The sequence below is a fragment of the Periplaneta americana genome, chromosome 7 (genome assembly GCF_040183065.1).
Source record: "Periplaneta americana isolate PAMFEO1 chromosome 7, P.americana_PAMFEO1_priV1, whole genome shotgun sequence".
NCBI classification, from domain to species: domain Eukaryota; kingdom Metazoa; phylum Arthropoda; class Insecta; order Blattodea; family Blattidae; genus Periplaneta; species Periplaneta americana.
This window is the reverse complement of record NC_091123.1, coordinates 83,864,705-83,885,733: the sequence shown is the minus strand read 5'-3', so window position 1 is coordinate 83,885,733 and position 21,029 is coordinate 83,864,705. Positions and strand designations below refer to the sequence as shown.

At 36.4% G+C, this 21,029-nt stretch overlaps 1 protein-coding gene across 1 annotated transcript in view; it reads right to left on the bottom strand.

The window, feature by feature from the left end:
• Nucleotides 1–19,850, bottom strand: part of LOC138702774 (potassium channel subfamily K member 13-like) — a 66,917-nt gene extending 47,067 nt beyond the window's left edge. The window contains exon 1 of the mRNA XM_069830074.1: nucleotides 19,814–19,850. Within this exon, the coding sequence (XP_069686175.1) occupies nucleotides 19,814–19,850 (37 nt within the window). The remainder of the gene's footprint in view (nucleotides 1–19,813) is intronic.
• Between the last annotated feature and the right edge of the window lie 1,179 nt (nucleotides 19,851–21,029).

Genomic DNA, 21,029 nt, shown 5'->3' with positions numbered 1-21,029 from the left:
AGCGCCCGGAAAGCCGAAAACCCGCACGACAATGTTGTATGCGTCGCGTCGTTGACGTAAAGACTGCTTGTGAGTGTTTCGAGACGCCGAGATTGATCACTCCGGAAGTCCCGAACGTAAAGCAGCCTTGAATCCCCACAGTTGTTTATACCTGACTGAACTTTTATCTACTTTGGCAACTGTTATATATGCATGAATAATGAAGTAGCCTATTTGAAGCATCATCTATACCTTTCAGTGTATAATAATCCGTTCCCCAGTCTTTATTGAATTACTAGGCCCTTATTAAAACACTAGGAATTTTCTTTTCATATGTTTGAGATCAAGTGTGCAATCTCAAGTAAAAAGATATTAACGTTGTATTTTATGTTTTTTAGAAAATACAATTTATTTGAGTATTGTTTTTTCTCTATTTACACTATATAACCATAGGTAATATCATACAATAGAACCAGAACATTTTGATAATTAAGATACTGTTCTGTTTTGTCTTTGTCTCATTTAAACATTTATAATATTATTTATTTCAATGATGTATGTTATTCAAAGTTACGAAATCTTTCCACGTCGACCAAATGCTATTTCGAGAATGATGATGATCAAGACTCGAGTCCACACCTGTAGAGTAACGGTCAGCGCGTCTGGCCGCGAAAACAGGTGGCCCGGGTTCGAATCCCGGTCGGGGCAAGTTGCCTGGTTGAGGTTTTTTCCGGGGTTTTCCCTCAACCCAATATGAGCAAATGCTAGGTAACTTTCGGTGCTGGACCCTGACTCCTTTCACCGGCATTATCACCTTCACCTCATTCAGACGCTAAATAACCTAAGATGTTGATAAAGCGTCGTAAAATAATCTACTAAAAAACAAGAAAAATATCATAAATGTCATATATTTGGATCATTAAAATACGAGAAGAATATATTATTTCATATCAGAGAATCGGAAAGTTTAACGGCTGCTGATATGAAACATGCTTCAACTATGGCTTAAAACTATATGTATAATAATTTTATTTATTAGTATCCTAATGTAGAAAATATAAGAACGATGAAATTTAAACTAAAAATTAAACAAATTATTAAGAAAAATTAACATAGTGGTAGACAATTAAGTAATAAATATTAATCTTATATACTTATTAATATTAGTAGTATTAATGTTAGTTATAAACTCTTAGTGTAGTTACTTATTTTGTCACAGATTGCTTGTAATCTCTAATATTTTCATTTAATTACTTGAATATACGTTCATTTTCTCATGTTCTTTCTAATACTTATAATGCAATTCTGAACCCTGGAACACGAGCGTTGCTCATACGGCAATAAATTAATTTAATTAACATATTTAATACGTTCAGTAATGTTTAATGCCTATAGCCTAACAGTTTAATGCTGGGTTGCAAGAAACCTGTTCCATAAATTGCTATTCTCTCGTTAAGTAACGGACCTTTAAATTATTCCAGTCTTTAAAGTATAGGTCGTTGCAAATGTGATATTTAACGATCTGTTAGCTATTCCAGTGGCGGCCGGTGAGGCATTCTGGTAGTGGTGCCAAAATGGGGGGGAGGGGGAATGATTGCACGCAAATCACCCAAGTAAAAGATGATAATCACAGGTCACGTTTACATTATGTTATATAACACACATTAATTAAACCAGCTATTTACCAGGTGTGCAGTTAATAATGCATCTAGTAACAGTTACAATAACATTGCCGAAACTAATAACGAAATTTACAAATACAGATAATGCAAAACTTTCTCAGTATTGTTAGTCAAATACAAATAACTTTTATAACTAGCAAAATTACTGGCAAAAACACACGAGATGAACAATGATATAGATAATAAATGAACACGTTTGCACTTTATTTAAACAGGCCGATGAATCCAAGGCATCAGTCTGAATAACACATGTTCATGTCCTGCACAGATCTCATGTATCGTTAACAAAAGCATCAATACTAGCAACAGTGTAGCGATATTTAGTTGCCGCAAAATAAAACAAATATTACACAAAATTAACAAATAGTGTTACACAATATGAAATAAAAAATATTTCTAAAAAGAACCATGATTGACTATCTCTGCATACAATATAATTAAATGGATAATAATTTACATATTCAAATCCAAGATGTGTGCATTAGTTTTGAATTGGCAACATTACATTAAGATTTGGCGCGGAACTTTAACTTGTGTTTTCGTGCAAATCTGCGCTTGATGGTTCCCTGAAAACGTCTTCAACAACCCTGCCATCTAGCGAAATTTCTGCATTACTTTGCTCTAGCGGGCGGAATGTTAACTACTGAGTCAAATTGAATTCGGCTCAAAGTCTGCCATAAGAAACGCATATAAATTAGAATCAGTAGCCTTTTGTACAGTGTTATATGGAGGCAGATAGTGCCACACTGAACTGGCTCCAACGTACGGAGAAACGCTACAAGAGTGCGTCCCGATCTGTGCGCGCGCTCGTTCAGATGAAATACGAATAAAATGTGTAGAAATAAACGATTACAACTCCTTTTTAGGATATTATCTTTTGTTTCTTTCATTGGTGGTGCCATGGCACACTGGCACTGCCCCAAAAGCCGCCCCTGAGGTATTCCATCTTTAAACGGAAAAGAGTCAAAACGACAGAGCCATCGTAGCCGGCACAAATAATTCGCTTATTACGAGTATACGTGCATGTCGCTATGGTAATATTGTGTTTTTGGATAGTCACTGTTTTCAAACTTTGCGGAAGACAGGCGTCAAATACTGACCCAGGCCAACATGCAACGATTCTTGGTACAGATTAATAGAGAAGTAACCCTTCCTGTTTCGGTACATCTCATTCAAGTGTCCACTAGGGCTTTGAATTTTCATACGGCTACAGTCTATGCACCAATAATGTTGGAAAAATTGCAAATTGAGAAGAAATCCTGTTTTACTGTTTGTACAGAATTTCCTCGAGGCATAGTAATGTATTGTTCTCTCATTCTTGCAATGCAGTCACACATCTTATTATTCTACAAACTGTAGATTTATAAACATGAATATGATCCACTATCACATTCTGAAACGCTCCTATTGCGTAATAGCGCAAGGCAATTTACTGCTTGCGATTTGTTTTCCAATATAATGCCCTATTTCATGCAAGAGAGCCATGAATGTGTCTTTCGATAATCTAAATCTACCCTTAAAATCAATATTATCGTATTCTTCTAGAGGATTCGATCTGTCTCTCAGTATTCTTGGTCTTGGTAGATGTTGTACCATATCAAACATAACCTCTACGTCAAACGATTCTATAATATTAATAAAATTGTTTTATTCACAAAACTTTTCCTATACACACATGAATCTCGAGTTCACTGTGATATGAATATTACATTTTACTTATTTACTTCTGATGATAACATATCCACGAAATTACTTAATACTGTCAGATACAAAAACAAGAAATATACGTACAATAAGGCGGCTAACGATTCGTTAACAGTTTACAGATCCGATTTTCGACCTGTAATTTACAGAGTGCTTTAACGAACCAATGGCTTTAAAGGTCGTTCTTGCAACGCTTACTGATGCTAAATTAACAATTATAGGAGCAATAATGTTTAACGAACCAATAAATGCTTTCTTGCAACCCAGCATAAATGTATTTAATATCTATTTTTGTAAGAAATATAGGCTACGTATGTAATACATCTGCAAGTTGAGATAAGCATCGGCCGTCAACGCGTCTTTACATCTCTAAGCTACTAGCAAAGATACTGCCATTCTAGCTAGAGGTTAGGCAGTTTGGAGTTCAGTGGTGTACAGTATGTCTGACGGTCTACTTTCGTTTTGTTCACACTGGAATGCCACTGTTCATAAACCAGGTGCATTGCGGTGTTGATCTGCTGAATGTTCGTTGAGGCACGCATCACTGCTCGCTCAATGTTATGTTAGCCAGATCAGCAGATGTCTTGTGTGTTTTGACTCGATAGATTTGTCATCTTCCAGTCATGCTTCTTTCCTAATAAACCATCGTCAAAGGTTCCTAACAGAGGTCTGCATCGGACGTTTTCGCTCGAGCGCCAAGTAGTTCATAGCATAATCCTATAGGTAGCGCATATGCATGATAGGTAAAATTGTCACGAGCGATAAATCCTCGAACGGTATAAGCCGAGCGTTAGACATTCGTTCTTGTTACAGTGATGAACTGTGTAGTAACATCATAGATGTTCATCATTTCAAAACTTTGCAGTGTTTAACTAACCTCTCCATAGTACAACTACAAAACTTGCTTTAAAATGTAATATAAATGTTGTAGGTAATTTTTTCCCCCCCCACACAGGAGTGATTTTGTTTTTGCCACATCTGATAGATGTTATTGAATGTAAATATAATTATTATAAACGGAGAACACAATCACGATAATGCAAGAACTGTATCAAGTTTTTTTAGTAATAATAATAATAATAATAATAATAATAATAATAATAATAATAATAATAATCTCTACTAATTAGTATTGTATATCAATCTTTGCGTATGTAACAGTTGTGCAGCATGATTATTCGTTTTATTATATTTTCTGTGACGTTATCTCTGTACTAATATTGTTATTAATCTACTGCTATATCAATAATATTTTATAAAACGTTTCTACATTGTCCCAGCATATAGGCGGAACACTATGTATTAAAGTTGGGTCGATTCGCGAACGAATCGTTCATTCGAACGACTAATAATAAAGAATCGTAAGAATCGATTCGTGGTATCAACGAATCGTCGTTCAAAAGAATCTTAACGAATCGTCGTTCAAAAGAATGGTAACGAATCGGCATGGTATCGTAACCCACGATTCTATTTACTTGTTTGATGTAACCTGTCAGCGGACATTTCCGAACCGTGCCGAATGCTCCCGAGCGAGAGTGAAATCAAAATATGTATTGCATTTGTTAAGTATGGAAAATAATGAACACAAACCTGAAATGTGCATAGTTAAATAGAGATGTAATGCAAAAAATGTACTTCATAATAAGGTTCAGTTGATAAATTATAATTTAGAAACATTATCTTGGGTAATTTTGTAGATTAATGGAGGTCATGCTGAATGGTTCCAGCCAATGAGAAAGAGACAATCCAATGTCTCGCCTCTTATGCCATCTATGCGAGAGATGTAGAACGTTTTTGTTCTACGCGTGGTTTGCAAAGGAAAGTGTCCTGTAAGTCGTTCGTTGACGAATCGTTGGAATCGCAGAGTAGGAAGAATCGTGAATTCGTTGACGATTCAAAAGAATAGTTGGAATCGCAGACTGAGAAGAATCGTGAACGAATCGTTAGAATCGATTCGTAATGTATGATTGAATCGTTGGAATCGACTTCTGAAAAAGAATCGTGTTGCCCAACTCTACTATGTATGGACCTATCATATTATATATGTGGTAAATCAAGTATTGAATAATTATTCATTAGCAATACTAACTGGATATCGAAGTTTTTCATACTATTTTATTTATAACTTCATGTTCCTGTTTTGGTACGTTCAAATGACTGTTCCATTAAATGTTTGTCATAAACGCAGAAAATAAAGCCTTATTTTTACCGTGTGAGCAAAACATATGTGTATTTTATCTGTCGCCTTCCATACAAGATAAGACATGTCGGTGAGATGACCTTGTACTGTCCTTCTATTTATTACGAGCGTATCACGACCGATCGTATCTCACTCGAGGGTGCGACACTCGACCGAGTTCAAGCGAGCGATTTAACTCCAATGCAGGACTCTGGTTCCTAAGCAATACCACAGTAGGCTACCACAGACCTTAAGCCTGACACGCAGGAAGTTCGGGTTCGAATCCCGGTGAAGTCTGGGATTCTTCGTTGAAATACATCCATAGCGATACTGCGGACAAGGTCGCAGTTGGAGTTTTTCTTAGGTTTCTACCGTTTTACCCACATCATTCCGTCAACATTTCTCCATTTTCATCAGCAATCCATAAAATTCCCCGAACGCCGGCTGGCAACGCACGGAGGGGGCCGGTCTAGGGACAAGTAGAATTGCCTGCTCAAAACCTGGGTAGGCACCCGGTGTGGGTTTGGAAATGCGTCTAGCTTGAGGGTTAGCGCAGTAGATCTTAAATATCGCAGTGCTGGGTCGTAATGCCCTCTCCCGAAATTCCATTCCAATACCGTAGTACAGTAGACCTACAGCACTTTAGTAGTATGTTTTGTCAACTGCGTTATTTCATTTTGGACTTGTAAACATAAAGTTTTTACATTCTGTAGGACATGCAACATTTTACATGTAATTAACTTGCGCTCGGTGCTGTCGAGGCATGGCGTCTGTACAATAGATATATTACTATGATGTACCGAAGTACATGTGATATTTTCGTGCAGATATTCTGCGTCATCATACGATGAAAGATGAGTGGAACGGAGAAAAATTCTCTCCGGGACCGAGATTTGAACCCGGGTTTTCAGCTCTACTTGCTGATGCTCTATCTATTAAGCCACACCGGATTCCCATCCCAATGTCGGATCGAATCCTCTCAGTTTAAGTTCCACCTCTTGGGTTCCCTCTAGTAGCCTACCCTCATGCACTGCGTCATAGATGTATGACAGTGGGACCATGTCCACACACATGTGCAGAGGTGCACTCGTTATGAGTGACTAAGTGACCGGGATCCGACGGAATAAGCGCCGTCTTAAATCACTAAGTGATTATTCGCATATCACATATTATTATGATGTACCGAAGGAGGGTAGGCCAAGGAACCCAAGAGGTAGAACTTAAACTGAGAGGATTCGATCCGACATAGGGATGGGAATCCGATGTGGCTTAGTGGATAGAGCATCAGCACGTAGAGCTGAAAACCCGGGTTGAAATCCCGGTGCCGGAGAGAATTTTTCTCCGTCCCACTTATTTTTCATCGTCTGTACAATAGGCTTACGCACAACTTCATCCACATATATGACTTCCATTTCAAAGGTTATTAAATTTGATGTTATTTCGTTATCGCTTGATAGAGAGACAGATGAGAAGGAGACTCTGATGCGTGTGATAGATATCAATGGGTTCACACCCCTTCTTTCGAGAAACAAGGGCTACAAACACATTCCGTTGCTAACGCTTGTAATACGAGCCACAGCACTCTTTGAAATCCTGTGGTAATAATCGTCATTCCTACGGGATTCATAAGGTGAAGGAACTTCGGCCAAATTCCTTTCCAATACGTCATGTTTCTGCCACAGTTTCTAGAACAAAGAGTATTAATTCCGTACTTACTTTTTCTGGAAATGACAAGGCGGGATTCACTTGAAAAGTCTTTTCAATAGTAGTAAAAACTGCATATGGATCCATGAAAATCCTTGTACCACGGTGATTCGTACTCTCCAGGAGAGGTTTTCTGTAAATATTTGGACTGACATTATTCACAACGTTCTGTTTGGGCTTGACAACAATGCTCCAAAACCCATCTACTTTCGGGAGTTACTATCAGGCTCTTTTGGAGAAGTGCCACTTCGTATCAGAAGATGAATTTAGTTTCAACACGATAGAACACGAGCTCATTTCAGTCACAGAGTTTGAGCATTCTTGAACGGATTGGTCGTGGTGGGGCAATTCATTGGCCAGCAAGGTCACCCAGTCTGACGTTATTTGATTTTATTTCTGTGGGACACATTGAGACTCTCGTGTATTGTAACTCCTTAAACACCGAGAAAGAACTTGTTGAATTAATTGTATATGTTGTAGATGAGCTGAGATCGAGAACTTGAAGCATATTTAATTGTACACCCCTCTGAGGTTCGCCGCTTTGGGTTGTGCAAAAATTGAATGCTGTGATCTTGCAGGCCATTCTACATATCCTATTCTTTCGATCCATCTATCAGGAAACACTTCATTCAGATATTGCCGTACAGGATCAGCATAATGAGATGCTCCATCTTGCTGATATCAGATGGAATCATTAGGTAAGTCTGAGATTCTGGAGATTTGGGAGAAGAACGGCAACGGCTAGTATTAACTCTTCACGCAAAAATTCTAAATACCGGTCCGCATTGAGAGCCAACCACTCTGCATCCTAGAATCACTGCCCATACATTTATCTTCTGGGGAAATTCCGTGTGAGTTTCTACCATTCAGCATGGGTTAGTTTCTGATCAGTACTTGCAATTTCGTCTATTCACTTCTCCATTCAAACAAAATGTAGATTCATCAGAGGTCTCTATCGCAGAGGTTGGTCACTGCCTCACAGAATTGCAATCTTCTGTCTCCGTCATCTTCCATTAGCTCCTGCATGGGCTTTACTTTATAAGGATATTTATTACGACACAGCAGTCTCCAGATGGTTGTTGTTTTTTTAACTGGTTATTTAACGACGCTGTATCAACTACGAGGTTATTTAGCGTCGATGGGATTGGTGATCGCGAGATGGTATTTGGCGAGATGAGGCCAAGGATTTGCCATAGATTAACTGGCATTTGCCTTACGGTTGGAGAAAACCTCGGAGAAAACCAAACCAGATAATCAGCCCAAGCGGGAATCGAACCCGCGCCCGAACGGAACTCCGGATCGGTAAGCAAGCGCCTAAGCCGACAGAGCTACGACGCTGGCTTATGATTGTTGTTCTCGATTATCAAATATAGATTGTAATTCAGTAAGTGAAGAGTGTGGATTATCTTTCACTGTTATCAAAATGTCTAGCTCCAATTCTTCAATAGTTGATGATGGTCCACCAGATCTTTGTACATCTCTCATATGTCCATTTTCATTGAATTTGTTTTGAATTCTACTCACAGTAGAGTGATAAATAGGAGGTCGATCTGGATGTGTTTCATTGAAATGTGCACATACTTCATCTTGTGTACGTTTCCTATCATATCCAATCACAATTGAAATCTCAATTCTCTCACTTTCACTTAATAACATCGTTATTTTCTGTTAATTTCTACGAATAAATTGCTTCCATAACACCAGGAAATTCAACTATCTATTTTGTTACCATAGCAACGTTTATTGTACAAAACAATTGATAGCTTGGGTAACCATGGAGAATAATATCTTTCAGGTGGTATATAGAAAAAATACAAGGTGTCATTTAAAAATGTTTCCGATGACGTCACAACTCTAACAACAATGATATCAAGTATGGTTTGTTTTTGTGAAAAGTGTCTTTTAAAATATACTTTTTTGACTTGTCCCAGCGTTTTTCGAAAAACATTTCCATTTAGCTGTAGTAGAAAATATGCGTGAATTTTGAAACGCACGGTATAGTGGTTGACATCTGCAAACAATTGACATTATACCGATAAGGGTGTTAGTCTTACGTGTCTGCCGCTTATACCTTCAAGGTAACTCTCTGGTACTCATTTCTGTTAGAGGCTGAGTTAACCCCAGGGCTTTGGTGCAGCAGGAAGGATTACGTCAATAATTGGAGAAAATCCATGACCCTATTGGAAATCGAAACCGTGAACTTCGGCGTTATAGTGTACAGCATTCCACCAGTTAGTGTATGGAGTCACTGACATGAAGCTTGCTCCGTGACCGCGCTCGTGCGTGGGCTCGATTTCCGTTTGGACCGATTGGGTTCGTCTCAATTTTTTCGCAACTATACAGCGAATGCCAGGCAATCCAGTAGCGATTGCTCACGCTCATCTCGCCAAAATGCCATCTAGGTATCACCAATTCCATCGACGCTGGATATCTTCACAGTTGATACATTGTCTTTAAATAACCGATTAAAAATTGTTGTAATTTGAAATGCCGTTCGGACATATTCGCGATATCTTTTAAATATAAGGTGAAGAAAATAATTAGAGCGAAATGACATTTCAGCGAATTTAAATATATGAGCTTCTTTGAGTTTCAGCTGAAGAAAACATTTTTAAGCCAGATTTATGGACCTGCAGAATGTGATTCACACTGTTCGGTGTGAGATACACCATCCTTGCTACAAACAACTATGTCGCATAAACGACATGAAGTTTAATGCATATTGTGTTAATATACTTATACGGAAAAGTAAAAAGGTGCTAAGTGCCAAATAAAAAAAATGTTATATTTTAGTAGAAAGGTGCAAAGTGACAAAGCTGAGTTGACAGAATGGTGGCAATCGTGTTAAGGGGTTAGATAAGCTTACAGCAGAAAAACTGTGGAAATATTCAACATTTTTTCCTCCATTACTGTATCTTATACAATAATGAAAATTAGTAAGTGTAAAACACTTTCCTCCTGCTATATGAAAAAAAAATATTTTTACGATTTATTTATTTATTTTTTCAAAATTCAAAATGGTGGCAGTTCACTGTGCAGTGATGAAGTGTTTCCCCTCATAACTAAACAATCGTTCAACATTCTGTGATGAAATGTTTTGTCTGTATTTATGCATGTCATATCTACAATATGTTGCAACATCACTTCTCTACCGTTGATAGATTGTCTGATAAAACATAAACTAATTTTAAAAATGGTTAAATATAAGTATTTTCTTCTAACACAAAATAAAAAAGTATATTATTTATTAAGGAATGTAGTTGAAAGAGCATGATATTGTAAACATGAATTTTAGCAATAAAATAAAAGCGATAGAACATGAAAAAATTAACAAGTTCATGAGTTATGAGGGAAACGCTTCATCACTGCACAGTGAACTGCCACCATTTTGAATTTTGAAAAAGAAAATATTTTTCTTTAAATCGTAAAATATATATACATCACCATTAATTCGAAAAAAATTCGTTCCGTCACCGGGAATCGAACCCGGAACCTCTCAGCTCTGCGCGCTGAGCGCTCTTTCCAACTGAGCTATGCCGGGACACGATCCACGGTGCCGGTCGAACTCTTCTCATTGTAATGATGTATATATATTTTTTTCATATAGCAGAAGGACAGTGTTTTACACATCCTACCAATTTTCATTATTGTACAAGATACAGTAGAGCAATTCCACGAAAATGTCATACTGAGGTGAATTTCTTGAAATTGATGTAGGAGTATTTTTGTTGAAGAAATATGTTTCTTTATACTTTAAATCGCCTTATTTCGTAAGATAATGTTTAAAATACTCTTTCTTTTTGTCTATAACTTGCTGCAGATCTTGTCATATTCCAAACGCTTAAAAAAACACGTATAGATATTTATGTTTCGTGTCACAATTTGGACACGTAAATTTGTTTTATTTCGAGCCGTCTTTTTTTATACTATATTTTGGTCTTTCCTTGAAGTAAATATGTAATTAGTTGAAGTATCCTAAGATCCTAAATAACTTAAAATCATTATAATTATTTGTACTGCATTCTGGTTATTCTGCGTTATCAGTACATGACCAATACAAAAGTATTAGAACATTTTCTTCTAAAATGATTTCGTTTTCCGCAGCGGCGTTGTGAGTGACTGACATGTCGCGCTCTCAGCTGTTATGCTGTTCATTCTCACAGCATGCTTAGTTACTTGGAAGGCCTTGGTGAAGTTATACGTGAACTGGTGATAAGTGTGCAGTAATTATACCTGAAAAAAGCAAAATGAGATTCAGGCAGCTCATTGGAGCAATAAGCAAGTCTCAATATTTACTGCTGTTGCCTGGTTTAAACAGGAAGGTGACAGGGAAGTTCAGAAGAAATCGTCTGCATTAGTGTCAGATTATGTAGCACATGACAAATAGGCTATGCAGTGAATGTTTGTCTATGAAAAATGTTTTCGGAAATTTTGGCGATTCTTCCGAATATTGAGGTGGTAAAAATATTTTCAGATAAAGCAGCGAGTCATTTTAAACAGAAGTAAACATTGAGCAATGCTCGCATATTTGGATTTAACATAGAATGGAACTTCTTTCGGTCACATCATGGCAAAGGGGCCGTGGATGTGATTGGAGGCCAAGTAAAAAGGATGGCATGGATGCTTGCGAAATCGGGGAAGAAGATACAAAGCGCTACAGAATTTTGTAACATTGTGAGCAATAAAAACATCCAAATTATTGCTAAGGAAGTAGCACAGATTGAGATAGACGAAGGAAAAAAGTATCTCGAAAAACGATTTGAATATCTTGCACCTATTCCGGCATCTCATGGAGTTCATTAAGTGAAAGTATTAGATCCCTATGTTGTAGAATATGTACAACTGTCTTGTGAACAATCAGTGCGAAAGGTCTACAGGTTCCGTGTGTGAAAAGAAACTAAAGTTTGTTCAGATAACAAGTGACATATTGACAGTGTTCCTGCAGTACATACAGTACTTGTTAGACTAAATGAGTGAGTCAACGAGTGCCGTGGAATGCTTCTACGTGTTTAATTTCAATGGTTCAAATTCAATCTAAAAGTAGAACTCAACATTCTAATCTATTATTATGAACATAATATATAACAGCCATAGGCATGGGAAATATAAACTGTGATCTGCATCACCTTATCGTAATAGATAAGGAGGTCAGTGCCAGATGATTAGGAACGCGCTTGAATAACGTAACATACGGTCTTACGCTGGGGAGTTGATGCCATACAGAGTGATAAGCGCTGTCAAGGTTGCTGTGACACTCTTATAGTCCTAAAATTAAACACCAATGCATATGGCTTGTATATACAGTATTTAATCACAGAGAAAGAACTATATATGCTATTAAGTAGGCCTATGTAATACTTGTATGTGCATTAATATGTGTCATTTAAGATGCATGGTTAAGCAAACTAATTTTTGTATTCTGGAAAACATATTAACCGAGAGGGCTAGCGGAGTGGTAGAGGGCTGGCCTTGCATTCGGGAGGTCCGGGGTTCGACCCCAGGGGCCGGCAATCCTAACTGAGGTTTTTCATGGTTTCCTCAGTTATTTCCAGGCAAATGCCGGGATTGTACCTCTTGAAAGTCCGGCCATGGACGGCGATCCTTCCCTTAATCCTTTCATGTGTGTGAGTGAATGCTGTGTAATGTCTTCAATGTTTGTGTTGTATCGCAGCTGATTCCTCGTCCGGGGAGGCCCTCCATGTCCTTGTGTGGTCAAAAAAGTATGTATGTGATCCACAGTTTAATTCCTCTCCCGACAGGTCGCGGCCCTGTAAGGCCCGGGTGGCGTGCGTCGTGTAAATGAACCTACAAGGGAGAGGTTAAAAAAGAAAGAAAGAAAGAAAGAAAGAAAGAAAGAGAGAAAGAAAGAAAGAAAACATATTATTCATTTAAATTAATCGTTATGTTAATTTACTACTTATTTTGTACTATTTACGGTTCTGTAAGTGCAACTTCATTTTATAATTCAGAGATGTCAGTCAGTTACAGAATGAGGTCAGTCTGTTACACATCACTTTTTCGGCCATAACTCCATTACTAATCGTGGTTTGGAGGTCGTTTTCAACTTAAACTGAAGATTACAATTTCCTTTCCGAACTATATTTTGCAAAATTGTATCAGCAATGACAATTCAGAGAAATCTGTGGAGAACCATGTTCACCCGAAGAGAGAGTTGACATTTATGTCAGTCTGTTACACACACTTTGGACGTAAATAAATAGTATACTTTTCCTATTAAAGACGTTTATTTTTATATGTATCTTAAGTGTACACTTCCCTCTATAAAATCCTGCGGTGACACAGTCTAATTTCAACCCATTATACAATTTAGGCAGACATTTTGCTGTCAAAGTGTACTGTAAATGTCAGTCAGTTACACGTGGAATTGCTCAGTAATGAAGAAAAAAAAATGCTGAATATTTCCAAAACTTTTACTGCTGTAAGCTGTACCTAATACCTTAAATTTATTTAACAAAGCTCTCTCATATACCTTACGAAAGGTATAATATGTCATTCATTTGTTTTTATTTCCTTCCGGTATTTATTTGTGATGTTAATAGTGTAGTTCAGGTAAAATTTATTATTGATTATGCTCTGTGGTGTTTTCTACAAGTTAAAGGCTAGTATAAATAAATAATGATGTGCAAATAATACGCAAATAACACGCAGTTATTTTTATGATATAGTTACGGAAAGTGTCCTGTTTTGATGATAAAATGTAGGAATCCTAGATCAGTGTATCATCTTTCTATGTCGTTCTCTAATACTGGCAAGACAGTGCGAAATTTGTGGTAGACAAAAACTGTGTTTGCAGAAACAAATCGCGGAATACTTCCGTTTTCCTCGCAGGCATTCCAACGCAGTGACTAATCATCAGCATCATTTTCATTATAATTTTGATATAAAGTACATGTTTCACTACCTCTTACAAAGGTAAATGATGTACGTACAAATTTCGATGTATTTCTCTTAGATGAGGACTCTTGAGATAAATGATGATACCAATTTACACTCATGATTAAGAGAAAATTTCCAGGGACAAATTCTTAGGAATCAATTCTGTGTGAATATAAAAATATTGACTTTCATAAGTTCTGAATAAATTTCGAAATTTTTTAATGTTTCGAATTTTATGTCTTTTATGTACAGTTTTCTCTTTTTGTAAAAAAAAAAAATTAAGCGCTACAAACGTGCGTCAGATATGCTTTCAATACTACAAAAGGTCAATCTACATTATGGTATTGTTTGTCAGTTAGTCGTACACTTTAGATATTAAAAAATAAAGTTCAAATGCACAAGACTCTTGCCAAATTGATGAATTCGTCTGAAGTGAAATATTCTTAAGAAGTGTGATGCGCTCTACGTCTGTCTGAGAAGTTCAGAGCCGAGATTAAGCTTCTCTCCCTTTCTACGAGTATATATGACAAATTTAATATACTTGATACGCATATAGAGTATGTCTGCAACACATGTAGCTTGGGCCTGAGTAAATTAAAAGCATTAACATAAAAATTAATTTGTACTCTTATTTTCCCATAGCATTTCAGGTACATTGTGACCAATATTTTAAAGTTCTAGACCTAGATTTACAAATGTCCGCTATCAAGACAGTTATGTGGCTAGAGAATGCGCCTCCTAGGATTGATTTACGGCGTAGGCAATGGAAGAAATTTATCATCCGTCCACTGGACTTGATGTTTGTCCATTGTCATGCGATGGCTCAGCGGTGGCTCCTGCGTCATCCCGATCTCATGACAAGGAACACCCGCATTTATGAGAAGTCTAGTGCTTTCCAATTAATCTCCCTTCGCAAATCGCAGTGCTGTGAAAATCAGATGAAAGAGGAGGTAGAATAGAAAAGATTTAAAGTAAAAACAACCACCTAATTCAAATTGTGCAGTCATTTTTTAAAATTCATGCATTAAAAGTTATATAATTTTACTGAAAATGGTTATATAGAATTTAGATATGTAACCCTTTCCTTTAATATAATTTACAGGCGTTAAATTAAATAAAAATAATATAACTTGTATTATAGTAATTTGACACGATTCTTTGGGTTTAATTTTTGTAAATTCTTTTGATTCATAAAGTAGCTGCTAGAAAGAAATAGTTCGTCGACTCTTAAGACTGATATCCAAGACTTTCGTACATAAGGAATATAATTGAAAATAAATTTATATAAATGATTTCGAAGAAAAATGTTTTTCTCCTTTATTCTTGCTAGTTTAAAATTCTTACGTTATATAAGACATTTAAGAAAAAATTATCTTCCAAAATAAAATTAATTTACTAAATCTACAGTAAAAAGGGATTTTTTCAATAGCTTAATAGAAAATGCTGTTAACACACAAAAAATGATTACACAGTAGTCGAAAATAATTTTCACTGTACGAGATACTAAAATATGTATTTAGATATTATGCTTCCTTCTCAAAAGTTTTGTAGTTTCAAGCCAATGATTTTGAATAAAAATTCCATAATATGCGAAAGTAAAGCCATTCGACCAATGTAGTAAATTGACCATGAATTAAGATAAACTCGCCAATACGTCATTCATTTTTTTAAGTTTTAACTAGGGGTAGAGAGAGAGGCAGATAAAGTTGGCCATTCCAGATTTTTATATATGGTTCCGAAACGTGGACCCTAATACAAAAGGGCAGGAAAAGACTAGAATCGTGAGAAATGAGATTCTTGACATCGGTAGCTGAGTAACATTCCAAGACGGAGAAGAAGTGAAGATATTAGAAATGAGCTTGTGTGAAGAATTTTAATGCAAAAAAAATAAATAAATGATCGCAGAAGAAACTGGCAAGAACACAACGAGGGCATCATACTTAGAAGGGCTTATCAACAAATGCAGCGTTATTGAAATATTCTAATGAAGCTTATTTATGTTTCAAAACAATCGTTTGAGAATTACAATGGGCATGAGGAAGGATCAAAGAATGAACCTGTTAAGTAGACAGGATAGAAAAAATTACTTTATATTTAAATGACTAATGTAAATTTGCAGTTTTGTTGATACGTCCTTCTAGCATGATGCCCTCCATATTAACCACACGACAGGAAGTAGAATTCCACACAGAATGTTAAATTATTCTGTCAGAGTAAGAAGAAATATAGGACGACCGAGAGCACGATGGAGAGATCAACGCTAGAAGTTTGAACGGAACGGATTAAGCGACACATCGTTATGATGATGATGATGATGATGATGATGGAAAAGAAGTTACTGTTTGTCTTAATTGAAGTCAAAAAATTAGTATTGCACGTAATTTTATTACGTCGTCCTTTGCTTTATAGAGAAAGCGAATTTCTGTTTCGGCTTTCAACCAAACTAGATGCGTTCTGCTGGAACAATCTGTGCTGTTCTCGTCGTGCTGTACCTGCTAGAATTGGTGAAGAAAGGACGGCTATTTGAATATTTAATAGGCTAGATATTGGAGAGTGCTGTAGTCATCACAGCTGCGACAGACTGACCGTAACATCAGTGAGAATAGACAGAACAAATTTAATGAAAGCAAGATGAGCTGTGGACGCCGATTGCTGTACCTCCGTTAATTTATCTAAATCAATAGGTCATTTTTCAAAGTATTTGTTGTGATAGACACACACTATTTTTCCTGTTTCTGAGATAGATGTTAAACAACTAAGTCTATGATGCAGTGCAATTAATAGCTAAGCGTTTAATGTGTACGTACTTAGTGTTGTTTCAAGTTACTAGTTAATATTTAACAAACAATAGGCCTAAGGTTCAAACCTGTCTTCGGGCAGTCGATTAAACAACGAAACAATAAACATCCAGCACTTTCTTGGTTCAAAACTTGAACAGCTATAAAACAAATAGTACAATTTGATAAAATAACTTACACTTCTTCACAACTTTTCGTCATTACTTCTGATTTTAAGTTTCTAATGGTCCGTGAAGCGCAAAGAAGGTCGACAGGTGGAGTTCCTACGCAGTAGAAGAGATGACATGGCTAGCACCACGTTCCGGCCGCATTTTATCCTTGGGATAGAAAATGATTGAATCCGGAGCCATTCTGACAATTATGACGATATTGAAATTTTCAACTTAAACTGGGATCTTTTAGTCCGTGGTTTGTCACTGTAGCGACAGAACCAACTGTGCTTAGATTCTGTGTCTAATTAAATATATTTACAGAACTGTTTATAGTTTGGCTTCGAGTCCGCTGAGTTTCGTGCAACTCAAGTACTAACCGTTGTTACATAATAAAATCGAAACAGATAACGAATTAATCTAAACGTATTTAGCTTATATAATAATCAAAGGAGTTCGCTTTCGTTACATTTATGTGTTAGTCCATTATACAGATGTTACGAAAGTCACTGTGCACTTCCGCTGTAAATTTATAATAAATGTTGAAAGTGCCACGAACATTAATACATGTATGTACCCGTTTTATTTTCAAACATTTTCACCAGTCTCGTTGTGAAATTCTCTCTGTGTACGCGTTTATTGCAGTTTGAAATTCATCAAGTATGCGTAAGTAATCTCAATAAATTGCACATTTTGCAAAAGCCTGCTGGTGGTAGGTGTGGGGAGCGTGGGGGTCATAGATTTTTTTGAAGATTATGTATTGTTAAAAAATCAGACAAAAGCTGTAGATAACAACGTGGCCGTGAGTTTGGAAATATAACACCAGAAGAAAAGTTTCTATGACTGGGTTATACAAGTAGCCTATATAGTGACTTTCCGAACATTCTGTATAATTTGACTGTCTAGTTACATTGCAATTTACTTTTTTCTATGCAACAACATATAGCTTTAAGTGAAGTTGACTAATTTTATTACAAAACTTGGAAATCATAAATTAAGTTTACTCTTTTTTTTTCATTTCTAGATTAGACGAGAACACAATTGAAAGGTATGTTACAAGCGTTGTTTACCCAGTGGTACGAATTTATCTCTGTGTGACACTACATAAATATTATAAATTTTAACATTTGTGTGAAAATTGGATGTGATAAGTATGTGTTAACGAAGAATTTACTATGCTGGTGTGATGTTCTGCTGTCAGAAAAATATCGCGTATATGTCACTGTCCAAGTTCCATTGTGCTGTGCGGCATATTACATATGTTGGGGTGACGGAACTGTAAATTCATTTTTAATTTTATCTAATGTAATAGCTCCTTTTGCAGCTCTAAGAATTTTCATTTCTGCTGCTTGGATTTTTTTGTTCATTTCAGCTTTTTACGTGTCCGTGTTTCAGTCCCATATATCAACTATGGAGTCTCCATTACCTTATAGAACTTTGTATTTCTCATTTCAGGGGTCTTCTTATTCTTCCATATAGGACTTGGTATCGATACAATTTATTATCTAAATCTTTTTCGTCATATGTTATACTGCATCCCAAATATTGAAAATGGGAACTTGTTCCAAAATGAATAATCAATTAGTCTATTATTTTTATCCTAACGGGACACTAGCCACAGAATGCCATAGTCTTCGTTTCATAATTTTTGCTAATGTCATGCAGTGAGTCATTTTCCTGTATTATCACTTAATTGTCTGCGAAATGTAAGTTGTTAAATAATAATATTAGTTTTATCTCTAATTCAGTTTTAATTTTAATTTTCCATTCTCCGTTTTTTTTTATTTTAGTTGGTTACTTAACGACGCTGTATCAACTACTAGGTTATTTAGCGTCGATGAGATTGGTGATAGCGAGATGATATTTGGCGAGATGAGGCCGAGGATTCGCCATAGATTACCTTGCATTCACATTACGGTTGGGGAAAACCTCGGAAAAACCCAACCAGGTAATCAGCCCAAGTGGGAATCGAACCCGCGCCCGAACGCAACTTCAGACCGGCAGGCAAGCGCCTTAACCGACTGAGCCACGTCGGTGGCTCCCTTTCTCTAATTAGGATATCAAATTATATTGAAAAGTGTCGAGAATAAGCTTTAATCTTGTTTATGGCCTTGGTTAGTTTTTATATCCTGTAATTGGCTTCCTTTCGAACGGATCCTGTTCTTGTAAAGGTTCATTACAGCTTGTCGTAAATGTTCACGGTATCCTCCTTTCAATACGATATCTCATAACCATAACTTCTGTCTGTTAACACTATCAAAGGTTTTCTCAAAGCCAATGAATGTTAGGTGTGTCTGTAAATTGAATTCTCTTCTCTTATCTGTAATTATCTTTAAAATAAAAATATCATCCATACAGGATCGTCCTTTTCTAAAACTAGCTTGTTTTTATAAATTAAACTTCTTGATCTGGCAGTTGAGCTCGAGTATTGTTATCGAGTAGAATCACTCTTCTTATCAAAAGCCTGGGTATATATTCTTGATGTTTTATCTAAGATGTCCGAGAATGTCTGTATAGCATTGGTAATTGATAATTTGTCCACGCTCTAGAAATTTCGCTACAAATGAATTCGATATTAATAGTCGTAAAGAAAAAAAAAAACGAAAGAAGGCCTTTTCTGTACATTCTTGCAATTGAGCTTTCTAGGGCTAGGAGATCAGGTGTGTTTCCATTCCATGCTAGACCGACGGGGGTGTTACTCAAAATTATGGAAACACTCACCTTTTTTCTCATATCGTCCTGCAGATTCATCAAACATTCTTATTTCTTCTCAGCAGTTAAAGAATGTGGCATCTCCAGCTAGCAAACTCTGTGACACTGCAGGTGTTATAGAGAGCTTTATAAATACTGGTACTTCCCTGGCTGACATTCGCTAAATCGTTATTCTATTCTCTTGGACAAGAGTAGGGTGACCAGATTCATATCGATAGAAAAGAGGACACAAATCTTAAAAAAAAGAGGACACTGTTTGAAAAAAAGAGGACAGAAAATATCTATTTAGATTTAGGCTTAGGCCCATATTATACTTAAAATTATGTCAATATCTATTTTATTACAAAATATTTACAGTACAGATTTAGACATATCATACTTACAAGTATGTTAATATTACAAAATAATTATGATGAAACTTGATATGATAAAACTAGATAATAATGTTAATGAAAGTTATTAAAGAGGACAGAAAATATCTATTTACATTTAGGTTTAGGCCCATATTATACTTAAAATTATGTTAATATCTATTTTGTTACAGTATACGTATGATAAAACTTAATACAAAATGATTTTACAGTTAACTACATGAAAGCCATGGGAACTATAATTATCAAAATATATAAAAAGACCGCACAAAATGTGAATCAATAGAGTTATGATCGTTGGCAAAGAGTATATTCCGTCGATGCTGCTGCCACATACAGGCAAATTACTTGAAAAAAGCGTCAAATCAGATATTTTCAAAATATCAGACAGACAAGTTACGGAAAGGAGGACAATTCTTGATTTTAAAAAATCCGCCCGGACCCCGGATAAAGGCCTAAATAGGAGGACATGTCCGGACGAAAGTGGACATCTGGTCACCCTAGACAAGAGCATCAACATGTTGAATTTAATGTGGTATTATACTAGTAGCTTTGAGAGTTTTCCTTAGTCGTGAGATGTTCGTCCGGAACGAAATTGCACACACCAATATTTTACAGCTGACTTCCTTAGGCATGTCTCTCCATATACTGCAACTACTCTGCGATGGATTTCAGCAGGTGTACGCCCTTCTGCAGTCAAGAGACAAATTACAGCAAGCTGTTACTTTTGGGTGCTTTTATCTTGCACCATTCGCTTTTCTTTTTCTAATTTATTCGAATCAGCAATGACAACCCCACCTAACAATAGAAATTCTATAACCATTGTTGCCAATATCCTGAAAGCGAACTGTGGC